This window comes from Dendrobium catenatum, unplaced genomic scaffold (assembly GCF_001605985.2).
Source record: "Dendrobium catenatum unplaced genomic scaffold, ASM160598v2 fragScaff_scaffold_621, whole genome shotgun sequence".
Lineage (NCBI taxonomy): Eukaryota > Viridiplantae > Streptophyta > Magnoliopsida > Asparagales > Orchidaceae > Dendrobium > Dendrobium catenatum.
The window spans coordinates 23,077,364-23,089,492 of NW_021319083.1; the positions used below are offsets into that span (position 1 = coordinate 23,077,364).

At 36.9% G+C, this 12,129-nt stretch overlaps 1 protein-coding gene across 2 annotated transcripts in view; it reads left to right on the forward strand.

Moving 5' to 3' along the window:
* LOC110112366 (GDT1-like protein 5) overlaps window positions 1-11,722 on the forward strand; it is a 28,366-nt gene extending 16,644 nt beyond the window's left edge. For both annotated transcript variants that reach the window (XM_020844561.2, XM_020844562.2), the window contains exons 5-12: window positions 5,251-5,339; window positions 5,411-5,447; window positions 5,532-5,579; window positions 9,964-10,032; window positions 10,314-10,358; window positions 10,749-10,810; window positions 10,889-10,961; window positions 11,382-11,722. In XM_020844561.2, the coding sequence (XP_020700220.1) occupies window positions 5,251-5,339; window positions 5,411-5,447; window positions 5,532-5,579; window positions 9,964-10,032; window positions 10,314-10,358; window positions 10,749-10,810; window positions 10,889-10,961; window positions 11,382-11,474 (516 nt within the window). In that variant the 3' untranslated portion in view covers window positions 11,475-11,722. The remainder of the gene's footprint in view (window positions 1-5,250; window positions 5,340-5,410; window positions 5,448-5,531; window positions 5,580-9,963; window positions 10,033-10,313; window positions 10,359-10,748; window positions 10,811-10,888; window positions 10,962-11,381) is intronic.
* The last annotated feature ends 407 nt before the right edge of the window (window positions 11,723-12,129 follow it).

Genomic DNA, 12,129 nt, shown 5'->3' on the forward strand with positions numbered 1-12,129 from the left:
ACCTCCGAAAATCTTGCGAGCTCTTTCCAACCTTTCTTCTCGGCTTCTAACCTCTTTCGTCTCTCCGCAAGTGCCACTCCATCTGTATCTCTCTTCTAATTGTGAAGCAATTTTAGGCTGTCATTTTGTTTGCTAGTCGTTTAAATTTTAAAGAGTTATAAGTCTTTTATTTCTAAGTTTATTTTAGGTTTGAAATGTAAGAGTTTGTTCTAAAGTTTATAAGATTTCTCTTCTTTTTGAGGTATTTTGTGTCCTTCTATTCCTGTTTCTTTTGCGAGCAAGAGATATAGGCTCCCCTATATTTTTTGCCCTATATTTTTTGCCCGCATCAATATATATATATGTTGATCAGGCATGAATCTCGATGCAAAATCAAGTTGGAAACTTCAAAAACGAGATCAGAGACTATCTGAACTCCGATTTCGTCAAACTTACAGTCGAACTTAACGTATCAAAAATACATACCTAACGACACCAAATTTGGCTCAATCTGAGCCCAAATGAGTCCAAATTAAAGACCCAAAGCGCATTTGGAAGGTTCAATCCATAATTTGAATTACAAAATGATTTCAAAACGTGACATACTTATAGCGAATCGAGTGGCTCGACGAGACAAATCCAACGAGCCCAAGTTCGCCAAATTCTGATATCATTAAGACATTCAAATGTCTAATAAACGGTCTATGATCAAGGGATTCAACATTGGCCGTCCATTCAAATCACTCTCAATTTACCCTTGATCTTCCTTTTATTTACTGATTATGACTCTCAGAAAACAATAAATAAACCCCTCATTTCTCATAGAAGGGAACCCCAAAGGGGAGGAGGAAGGTAGCCCAAGCAAGAAGAGAAGATAAGGAAATAACAAGTGAAGGAAGAAAAGTAAGAGAGCTCTTTTGACACCATACTCTTCCTCAACCACAGCCAGATTTCCACCCGGCAGCCTACCGACGTCGGAGTTCTACCTGAATGCCGACTGACGTCGGATTTCTGCCTGACAACCGACCGACGCCGGAGTTCTGGCCGACCACCAACTAACGCCGAAGTTCTGCTCGGCCGCCGACCTTTGTCAGACTTTTACCCGACGCCGAAGTTTTGCTCGTCGGCGGACTTCTGACCGTCACCGGACTTTTGCCGGTCACCAAACTTTCGTCAGACTTTTACCCGACGCCAAACTTCCTCCTATCGTCCGACTTTTGACCATCGCCGGACTTTCTTTTGACTTCAACTCGATGCCAAACTTTCTCCCATCGCTGGATTTCTACCCGACGCTAGACTTTCGCTCGTCTCCGGACTTCCGCCCTCGCCAGATTTTCGTCGGACTTCTACCCGATGCCGAACTTCCGCTTGTTGCCGGACTTCTGCCCATCGTAAGACTTTCGTCGAACTTCTACCTATGCCAAACTTCCGCTCATCGCCAAATTTCTACCTGACGCCGGACTTCCTCCAGTCGCCAAACTTCTGCCCGTCGCTGGACTTTCGTCGGACTTCTATCTGATGCCAAAAGCTCATTACCAAACTTCCGACCTTTGTCGTCAGCCGACTAGTCCCTCCTACCACTATCACTAGAATACAGTCTTTCCAACCTACGTCGCCCGCCGACTATGGTTCTACTGACCAAATAGATGTATCACTATGTTGCACCGATACGGATATAACACGATACGGATATGGGACACGATAATTCTAAAACATACAGGATACGGATACGACGTGTATACGACATTATAATATATAAATCATAATATCAAAATAAAAGTAAGCATTAAATATTTAAATGTCTCGTACAAAAACAAAAACATAAAATGTCTAGCATATGAAGTTTTTAATTAAAAGTACAAAGGATTGACACAATTAATTCACATGAATTTGAAACATGAAAATTTTTAATAAAAAGTCAGGTCAAGCGGCAGCGCCCCTGTCCCCGGAACAAATTTTTATTGTAAGAGTTTCTTTAAAGTTTTCTCTACCTTCTCGGCATTGCTTGGTACTATTCGGTACCCCTCTGTACCGAGCAGTACTGAGCGGTACCGAGTTCTAGTACCGAGTGGTACCGAGCGGTATTGAGTTCTAGTATCACTCGGTACCGAGCGGTACCAAGTAGTACCGATCAGTACCGAGCGGTATCGAGTACCGAGCAGTACTGAGTTCTAGTATCGCTCGGTACCGAGCAGTACCGACAAGTACTGAGCGGTACCGAGCAGTACTGAGTTCTAGTATCGCTCGGTACCGAGCAGCACCGAGAAGTACCGAGTACTAAGCAGTACCGAGTACCAAGCGATACGCGTGTTCGATCAAATTTAAATAATATTTTAATTGGACACGGCAAAGCCGTATCCGACACGTATCTGTGCCGCATTGGAGGCGTATCCGTATCCGACAAGTGTCCGATACAGCATGCCTCATAAATAGGCGTATCTGTGCAACATAGATGTATCAATAGTAATTCTTTCAAGTCTCATCATATAACACACACTATATGATGTATATTTGTTACATCAGGCTAAGGCCTTCCTCGAAGGAAGGGCCTCATTTGTAATCGACTGCAAATACTAGTGTATTCATTTAAATTGGGCTAGGCCCCATGGTTTTTTCCCTTTTTCAGGTTTTTCACGTAAAAAATCTGGTCTCTTATGAATAATGCGCCTTCTCTTTTCATCTGATTGCATACTGGATCTTCGTACAAAGCTAAGACATTAAAATTTATATTTCTATATCGACGCGAATATTCTAGGATGCAATATTTCTTAATCAATAAATTGGCATATAGTTTTAACTTCAATATAGTCAAATTTTAATGAGAGTAATTCTTATATTTTATCCCATTCTTCGAGCTGTATTGTGCGTGTAACTATGACATTTTTGTTGAGTCAATATGAAGTGATACAGGCTAGACTCCTTACAACACCACTTTCTCCTAGTTGGATTATAAGCAAAGTAAGTCGATTTACCCCAATTCTTATTAGCCTAGTGCCAGAGTACTTGATGCGACTTAGCCTTGATAGTAAGGCTCTCCTTATACTAGTTTGACCTTTAAGTAAGGTCGTCACGGTGACAAGATATCACATATGCTTTCCTTCTACACAACATTATAATACACATACAGGAAAGGAACTTTTATTTCGTCCGGTGAACGTATGCAACTCTACGTTCGGCCGCCAGTAGAATCGCACCACGCGTTTTCATTATTTACCGCGCGCCCCGACAACCTGACCCGGAACAGATCCAAGATTGCTCGGTATTGCTAGGTACTCTCTCTCTCTCTCTCTCTCTCTCTCTCTCTCTCTCTCTCTCTCAAAGGAGTTTGGACGTCGGCTAGGGGTCGAAGGCAGGGAGGAGTTCGGTCGCTAGCTACAGGGATTCAACGGGAGAAGGCAAGGTTCGTCGGCTCTCTGGTTTGGATCGGGCAGAACAAAAGCAAGGGGAGGTCGGGCTGAGGGAGCGAATGGGAGAGAGAGAGAGAGCGAAAGAGAAAGCCGAGAGCATCGTGGGAGAGAGCCTGCTGCTTGTGGAGGTTGAGAGCAGCGAGAGAAGTCTCCATTCCTTCGCTATTTAACGACCTCTGCAGATGCTTGATCGAGGCCGGTTCTGAGCACGAATCCCGGGATCACGGGATGCGTCTCGAACGGCGCCGAATCGGCGTGATTTCGGCTAGGATTCGTGGACCCGATGGATTACAGCAGGTATGCACGCTAGATTTTGGCTTCTTCCCTCTTTTTGTTCTTTTGGGTATAACATGAAGGTCAACGGTAATCGACTGCAAATAACCAAATACTAGTGTATTCATTTAAATTGGGCTAGGCCCCGTGGTTTTTTCCCTTTTTCAGGGTTTTTCACGTAAAAAACTTAGTGTCTCTTATGAATAATGCGCCTTCTCTTTTCATCTAATTGCATACTGTTTCTTCGTACAAAGCTAAGACGTTAAAATTTATATTTCTCTATCGCCACAAATATTCCAGGATGCAATATTTCTTAATCAATAAATTGGCATATATTTTTAACTTCGATATAGTCAAATTTTAATGGTGTAATTCTTATATTTTATCCCATTCTTCAAGCTGTATTGTGCGTGTAACTATGACGTTTTTGTTGAGTCAATATGAAGTGATACGGGCTAGACTCCTTACAACACCACTTTCTCCTAGTTGGATTATAAGCAAAGCAAGTCGATTTACCCCAATTCTTATTAGCCTAGTGCCAGACTACTTGATGCGACTTAGCCTTGATAGTAAGGCTCTCCTTATACTAGTTTGACCTTTAAGTAAGGTCGTTACGGTGACAAGATATCACATATGCTTTCCTTCTACACAACATTATAATACACATACAGGAAAGTATGTTTTTGAGATGGAATTCTTTCTACACCTCTATGTATTCCAACAACTATTAGAACTCTCAAACCTCTTCACACTGGATGTAGTCTACAAATTTGAACCATTAAAAAAGTGTGGTGGCTCAACTTTCTTCATTGCTCGCACTCTTCCTCTGCTTATTAGGAAGTATCTCGGCTTGACGACTCAATCTCTCATTCCTGAACGCTCCCTCCCAGCCTTATGCCATTCATTAGCCGTTGGACGAGAAATCAACATTCACAGGAACTTAGGCGGCGGAACAAGTTTCTTTCTTTCCCATTACCTTCTTCTTGTTTGCCTGACTAGTCTCTTCCTTCCTCTACCTATTTTCTTTTTTTTCCTTTTTTTCTCTTCTTTCTTTTGTTGGGTGCTTGGGACTAGACTTTGTTTTATTTTTAGCATTTTGGCATCTTAATTAAGCAGGATATCAAGGACTGTCTGTAGTTAAGAGGAAGCACATTGCAATCGCTAGTAGCAGCAAAAATTTCCTCTGCTTTCTACTCCTAGGTGTTTCTGATCCATACTTATTCTTATATTTCTCCCACTGGGTTTAGTCCTTTGCCATACCTAAAACTGTTTCTGTAGTTGCAACACATTTTAAAACAAGTTAGAATGAGAAATGCAATTCTGAAGATTCTATTTATCAATGGGTGCTTTTGATTATTTTAAATGATGGAATCTGAGTATATCAAATATTGTGCTTTTTGATACTACTGAGAAAAAAATTACTCGTCTTGTCCCAGATAGAATTAAACGGATCTAGTCTGTTTTTTTTTTCAGCGGGTTTTCATTTCATTAATCATGCGTCTTTTACTTTATCATGGTCGTTGTCATCATCATCTTAATTTTCTTCTATATCCCTAAACATATCAAGCCTAAGAAGTGTTAACTGGAACAGATTTCTCGTAAATGGACACACCATATTACTACTGTGTTGTTCTTTGGCTTTGGGCTTTGGTCCTTATGGGAAGCATTCACTGGAGACGGGTATGTTTAATTACTATCGTTTTGAATAATCTCAGCTTATTGAATATTGATTGCTTTTTTTTCTTTGTTAGAGAATCTGAAGAATTGGCCGAGGTGGAAGCAAAGCTGGTTAGTACATGCCTTATTTGGTATCCCTAATTAATTAATTGATTTGTAAGTAACATATTTTATATTTTCATTTTAAATTTTTAGGATGCTGACTGGAAGGCTGGTGCTGCTGGATCCAAAGGAACTTCTAAGGTTTGTTTACATTTATAGATAGGCTAAAGGTACTTTTATGCAGAAGCGTTACACAAGAATGAATATGATGTGCCATATGGTACCACAGAAGTGATCAAGCACACATAGAATACCAAATTTTATGTGGTTTAATGAATATTTGACTTTGCCCATAGGTGAGGAGAGGCCACTTAACACAGCCCCTAATGTCGCAAGGAAAACTATACAGAAATTAACTTAAGACCTCATTTGTTTGCTTTAAGTTAGGAATCATGTTTTAGAAAATGATAATTTTTTTTTCAAATTCATCATTTGGTTATGTAGTTAGATGAGAGCATTGATTTTAAGCTTTACAATCCTCCTCAAAACTCCCTCAAAGTGTTGTTTTCATTTTGACACTCAAAATGAATGAAAACCAAATCATCACTTTCTGAAACTTGTTTTGTATTTGCAAACTTCCACATAAACCCTAAGAGTGATAATAAAGAAAATAGCATTTAATTAAGGTAAAAAATTTCCACTTCAAAAGTTCCTCTAATGGGTGTATTTATATCTCTTTATGGATTCATCTCGAAATTTCTTGTGTGATGGTACAATTGAAACCTATAATTCGCATAACTTTCAATTTTCTCTATTCTCCTAATTAATTTCCCTCCCTTTTTTTCTCCAAAAAACCTTATGTCACTTAACGCCAAAGCCTTTGGCCAACAACTTGCATTTGCCTCATGATTCCTTCATCCCATAAATCTTTTCTTTTCTGTGAACCTTTAAGGACGTGGTTTTAATTTCAAGTCACATTCAAATTTGAGCTGAAGTCATTGAAAATAAAAATTATCCAAACAAACTTTCAAATGAAAATTTTTTCTAAAATGAAATTTGTTGTTGTTATCTAATAACTTCCTGCTTTTAATTTGTGCATGTATTGAGTCAAAACTCAAAAATATTTCCATTGCTTGATAACGAAACAAGAATCCGAATCTCCTCTATAACTCATGGTGCTTAAGCTCCTAAAGTCCTAAAAATCTAAACACTGCACTATCTTGTAAATAAGACGTATTTGAATCTTACAACGCCCACGATAGATCTCCAAGACACATTTTGTCCCCCTTAACTTGTGCCTCATTTTGTACCTAAATCTCTCATATAGCAAATAAGTTTATCCTTTTTTACTTCTTCAAATCACGATGGTCAGACAAATCTTATAAAATTGAAATAGAACCATTCAAAGTTGCACTATATACGCGTATTTCAGTCGACTTTATTCAGCTTCATGGCTATCAATGAATCTATATACGCTCTAAAGACTTCCACATCTTCATGTATCACTGAGAGCACTTAAATATGTTTGACTTTCTTAAAATTTGTTCATTTCTAACTCCAGCCAAAGTCCTAGTTGCACCATCATGTGTCGTCAACTTGGCAATGCAAGAACCAACTGTGTTTCACATAATATTATTTTTCATATAGACATAACCACTAGAGCATAACTTAAAAGTGGAAAACAACTATTAGGCCATATAATGTAAGATGAATCCAAAATTTTCTAATTATTGTGATTAAGTTCAGTTTTTTTTTTTCACAAGAGTATCATTTATATCTCTAATTTAAACCAATTTGTAATAGCACTAGCATTTGTTGACTTGTTCTTTTTATGGTTGACATTTTTATGTTGCTCCTTTCTCTTCAAAGCATGGCAATCACTATTAATATTCCCTATCTTCTTGTAATAGAATCAAGCCACATCCTTGTACTTACCATGAGATTTACTCCTGCTATTTTTAACGATAGATATCTTTTCAGATCTCCTAACAAATAATGTCTCAACTGGTTTTTCATCTCTTATATCCTTGATCTTAGCAATCACCTTTTTAGAAAGAAGCAATTTTTTAAAGTTCTATAAATTTATTGCATCTTTCTTGATACAATATAATGTCACAAAATTCTTATGAGATAACACAATATTAAGAAAACTTTATTCCATCATAAAAAATCATTTCAATATTCCTTAGATCCGGAATACTGGAATTAAATGCATTCAAATGTGATTTAAGAGTCATATATTTTTGCATTTGGAGTCGATGCAATCTTTGATTCTAATAAAGTTTATTGGATAGGCTTTTTATATTGTATGAAGTGACTTCATTTTAAGCCACAAACCTTCCATGGTTGTTTATTCCAAGACTTCTGTTAAGACTTTATATGGCAAATAGTTGATTTATTGAGTGAATTTTTTCATTCATGTGTGCCTTATCCTCTTCATTCATATTCTTTTGGCATATTCGTATGCTCCATGAATGCCTTCGCTGGCCCTTGTTGGATTAGAACACCATGCATATTGGCTCTTTATATTTTGTTTAGTCCTTATACTTCATAATCTTAAATTTCATAGCTATTGTATTTCTCATATCCTGACCCTTGCTTTGATACCAATTGTTAAGAAAAATGTCTAACTTCTCCATGAAAATATCACTAGAAATGAAATCGAGGAGCTACAAAGTAGACCTTGAAAGGATAAGCACACAGAGAGCGCCAATAATAATGTTATTTGGAAAATATTTGCCTGCATTCCTGAGAGAAATCTGATTCACTAAATGAGAAATCACAAACAATTTACAAATAAAAGGATACTCACCAACCCTTTGTACAACATAAGTACACCTAATCACACAAAAAATAAAGAAGTGTTAAATATCTCAATAGAAGCTAAAAGAAAGAGGATCAAATTAAGATCATAAATCATTACTTCAAAAGTTCCTCTGAAACGTGCTTTTATATATTTTAATGGATTTGGCTCAAAATATTTGGCGTAAATGTGCTTTTGGTTCATCAAAATAATGCCCCAAACTCACTATCGAAACTTTCCAACTAGCTCTTCTCTTTCTCTCCTTAGTGTATTTCCCTTCTTTGATTTTTTGTTTCAAAAACCCTCCAGCCACTGACATCGTATCCTTCAGCGACCAATTTATGTGCTTCCCAATGATAGCTTAAACCAAATAATCTTCTTTTATTTGTTTGACTTTAAAGAGGTCTCTTTAAATCCAAAAAGGATCAAGTTTAACCTAAAATTATTCAAAATAATAAATTATCATAACAATCTCATCGAATGATGTTCTCACTAGACATTTGCAAGAGGTTGTACCCTGGTGTATGTTTTTTGCTGATTATATTCTTCTTGTTGATAAGACTAGAGATGGAGTTCAAGGTAAACTTGAATTATGGAGGTCAGTCAACCTTAGAGTCTAAAGGCTTTCGTTTGAGTAGATCTAAAACTAAACATATGGAGTGTAATTTTAGTAAAAATAGATCTAGTGGGGGGATTGTGACTTTGGGTGATCAAGTTATTAATAAGAGTACATGTTGTAGATGTCTTGGGTCTATTGTTCAGAGTGATGGTGAAATAAATGGGATATTATTAGTAGAATTCAAGTTGGATGGTTGAAGTGGAGGAATGCATCGTACTTGTTGTGTGATACAAAAGTCCCTCTCAAACTTAAGGTAAAATTCTATAAGATGGTAGTGAGATCTGCAATGCTTTATGGTGCAGAATGTTGGTCATTAAAAGAGAAGCATAATATTAAGTTGAGGGTTGCAGAGATGATGATGCTCAGGTGGATGATAGAGGCACGATACGAAATGAGCATATACGTGAAAAGGTTGGAGTAGCTCCAGTAGAAGATAAGATTAAAGAGAGTCGCCTTAGATGGTTTGGTCACATAAAACAGCGGCCTTCTGATGACCAGGTTAGGAAAGTAGATGTATTAAATTTGACTTATGTTAAGAAAGGTAGAGGTAGACCTAGAAAGACTTGATTAGAAAATATTAGAAATTACATTTCTTTATTAGATTTAGATGAAATTTTGACTCTTAATAGAGCACAATGGAGAAAAAGAATTCATGTAATCGACCCCACATAGTGGGATAAAGGTTTGTTGTTGTTGTTGTAACAATCTCATCAAATGACTCAACCACTTGCACCCTTTCTTCTTACTTGCATGGTCGTAGAAGTGTAACCTGTGTGTTGGCCTATGATAGCTTAGTTTAAGGAGTGCAAAGTACTTAAACATTACACTAAATGATTTGCTAATTAATTACGTAAAAAGTTTGAACAATGCATTATTAACCCTTGTTATGTAGCATAATGTGCTGCAGATGGGGATGGGTAGAGCGATAGGCATACCATTGTTGCTAATCCTTAAATCTCTTGATGCTCCTTATTCTTGTTTATGTCGGACTTTGTAATGAGACTATTAAAATCTGTTTATGATGTCTCATCACATAATTTGACGTAGAGAAACAGTTTTTACTTTCTTAGTGCCTCAAAACTGTATTCATTGAGCTAATAATGTGAAAGCAGAATGAAGTTATTTCAACAGCAACTTGATGATGTTATTTTTTTTCCCTATAGGATAACGAAGACTTGAAAAAACAACAAAAGATATTTCTGACACAGTTCTTCTCCCCTATCTTTTTGAAGGCAAGTTTTTCGGATTCCAGTCCACATTATATCATTTAACCATAAGGCCATGATTATAACCCTTTGGTTTTGGGCAAATTAGTAGGTGCGGGACACTTGACAGAGAAAATCATCCGGATTTCTCTCTGTTTACAGTAAAAGTGCAGCTGCTACAGTAACTACGTTTTTATTGTAGAAAAATTCGGATGATTATCTCTATCCAGTGTCTGCACCTAATAATTTCTCCTGGTTCTGGCCTATCTTTCTTGTGTTTGAATTTACTGCCTATTAATTACTTGCAGGCATTTTCCATTACATTCTTTGGTGAGTGGGGTGACAAGAGTCAGGTAACTCTCATGGAATTTTTTTTTTTCAAAATTTTTCTATTAAATTTATTTGAGATAAGTGTAAAAGAAAATTTAATTCATATATCACACTTTCTCAAAACAAATTCAATAAATTTCAATTTCATCAAAATCCGCATTTTTTTTCCTTTTATTTCATTCTACCTCTCTATATATAGAGAAATTATTATGTGTGGATACCGGACGGTCCGGAGGCCAACTAGAACGCACTACGTCACCCTGTACTGAGTGGCACCGAGCAAAAAAATGACGTGGTACGTTCTGATTGGTTTTCGGACGCCGTCCAGGATCCGCATAGAATAATTTTCCCTATAGATGAGCAAACTCCTTTCTGTCATGCCCCCCCTTATAACTCCAAGAAAATTCCCTCAGATTGCTACGATTGGTCTCGCTGCAGATATGGACCCGTTTGGCGTAGTCCTCGGTGGAATCATGTAGGCTTTCACTTCATATGTATATTCATATCATATCTTATTCTTACTGGAATCTCTCATGAATCCCTTTTGTTCCAGAGGACAAGCCCTGTGCACCACCGCAGCAGTTTTTGGAGGAAAGAGTTTGGCCACCCAGATTTCTGAAAAGATGGTAATAACTCTTCCAATTTACTGAAAACTTAAGGTTTCGTTTGGAAAAGCTTTCTTGTTGCTTTCTAAAACAACTTTTTAATACAAAAATTTGTTGAATTAGAATATTTTATACTAGAAAATTGTTTTAGGAAGCACTACGAAATCTGCCCCAACGAAGCCTTAGGCTTCATTAGGAACAGCTTTCTAAAGCAGCTTCCTAGTAAAAAAACTTCTAGAAAGCCACTTTAGAAAACAATAAGAAAGCTGTAGGCTTCATTTGGGACCGTTTTTTAATTGCTTTTCAAAGCAGCTTTTTAGCCCAACAAATTTTTGAAAACAGTGGCTATAAGCTGTCCAAAATAAAACCTTAAACTTCCAATTAAATACATGATGGATGATTCTGACGATTCTTCAATCCCAATCCCTCATAAAATCACAGGTTTCTCTCTCTAGTGGAGTACTCTTCTTAGTGTTTGGTTTCCAGTCCTTCCTCGCCTCCTCTGCAGCAGCAGCAGCAGCAGCAGAGTTATGATTCAAGATTTTGTCAATCAAAGCCAGTTTTTATCTCTCTTCAATGGAGTCCACAATATTGAATGTGAAGGTTTTTTTCCTCATCATCATAATTTACCTCACCCCAAACTCTACTGAAAAATAATAGCAATAACAATAATAATTTCCGGTCTAAATGAAAAGATCTGGATGTACAATTAGAATCAGTGGATATTAATCACAGAAAGTTAAATTTAGGCTTTGCTTGGGACGGCTTTTTTATTGCTTTTTTATTTAGTTGACTTAAAATTTTTGGTGATAATTAAGTATGAATGAAGATTTACATATTAATACATAAATATATTAGAATTCTATGGCATACACAAATTGTTTTCATGTAAATCTCATGCATTTGGTATATATTTTTAGTTGTTTCCATGTTTAAGAGGCTATTATTCTTTTAGGGGATGTTTGAATTAAAACAAAAGAGGTGTACTGTATTTCAAATGCAATGGTTTGAAAAACTTTGATGTTTTGTCTGAATTAAATTAAATGTAGTGCAAAATTTTGGTGTATTTTGAATTTTTTTTTTTTTTTATGTATTTGAAATTATTCATTTTTGAGCGATTTTTAAATACATTGGAACTTCATTATTTATTGTCGTCCAACACTATTGCTGGTCGTTGCCACCCTGGTCA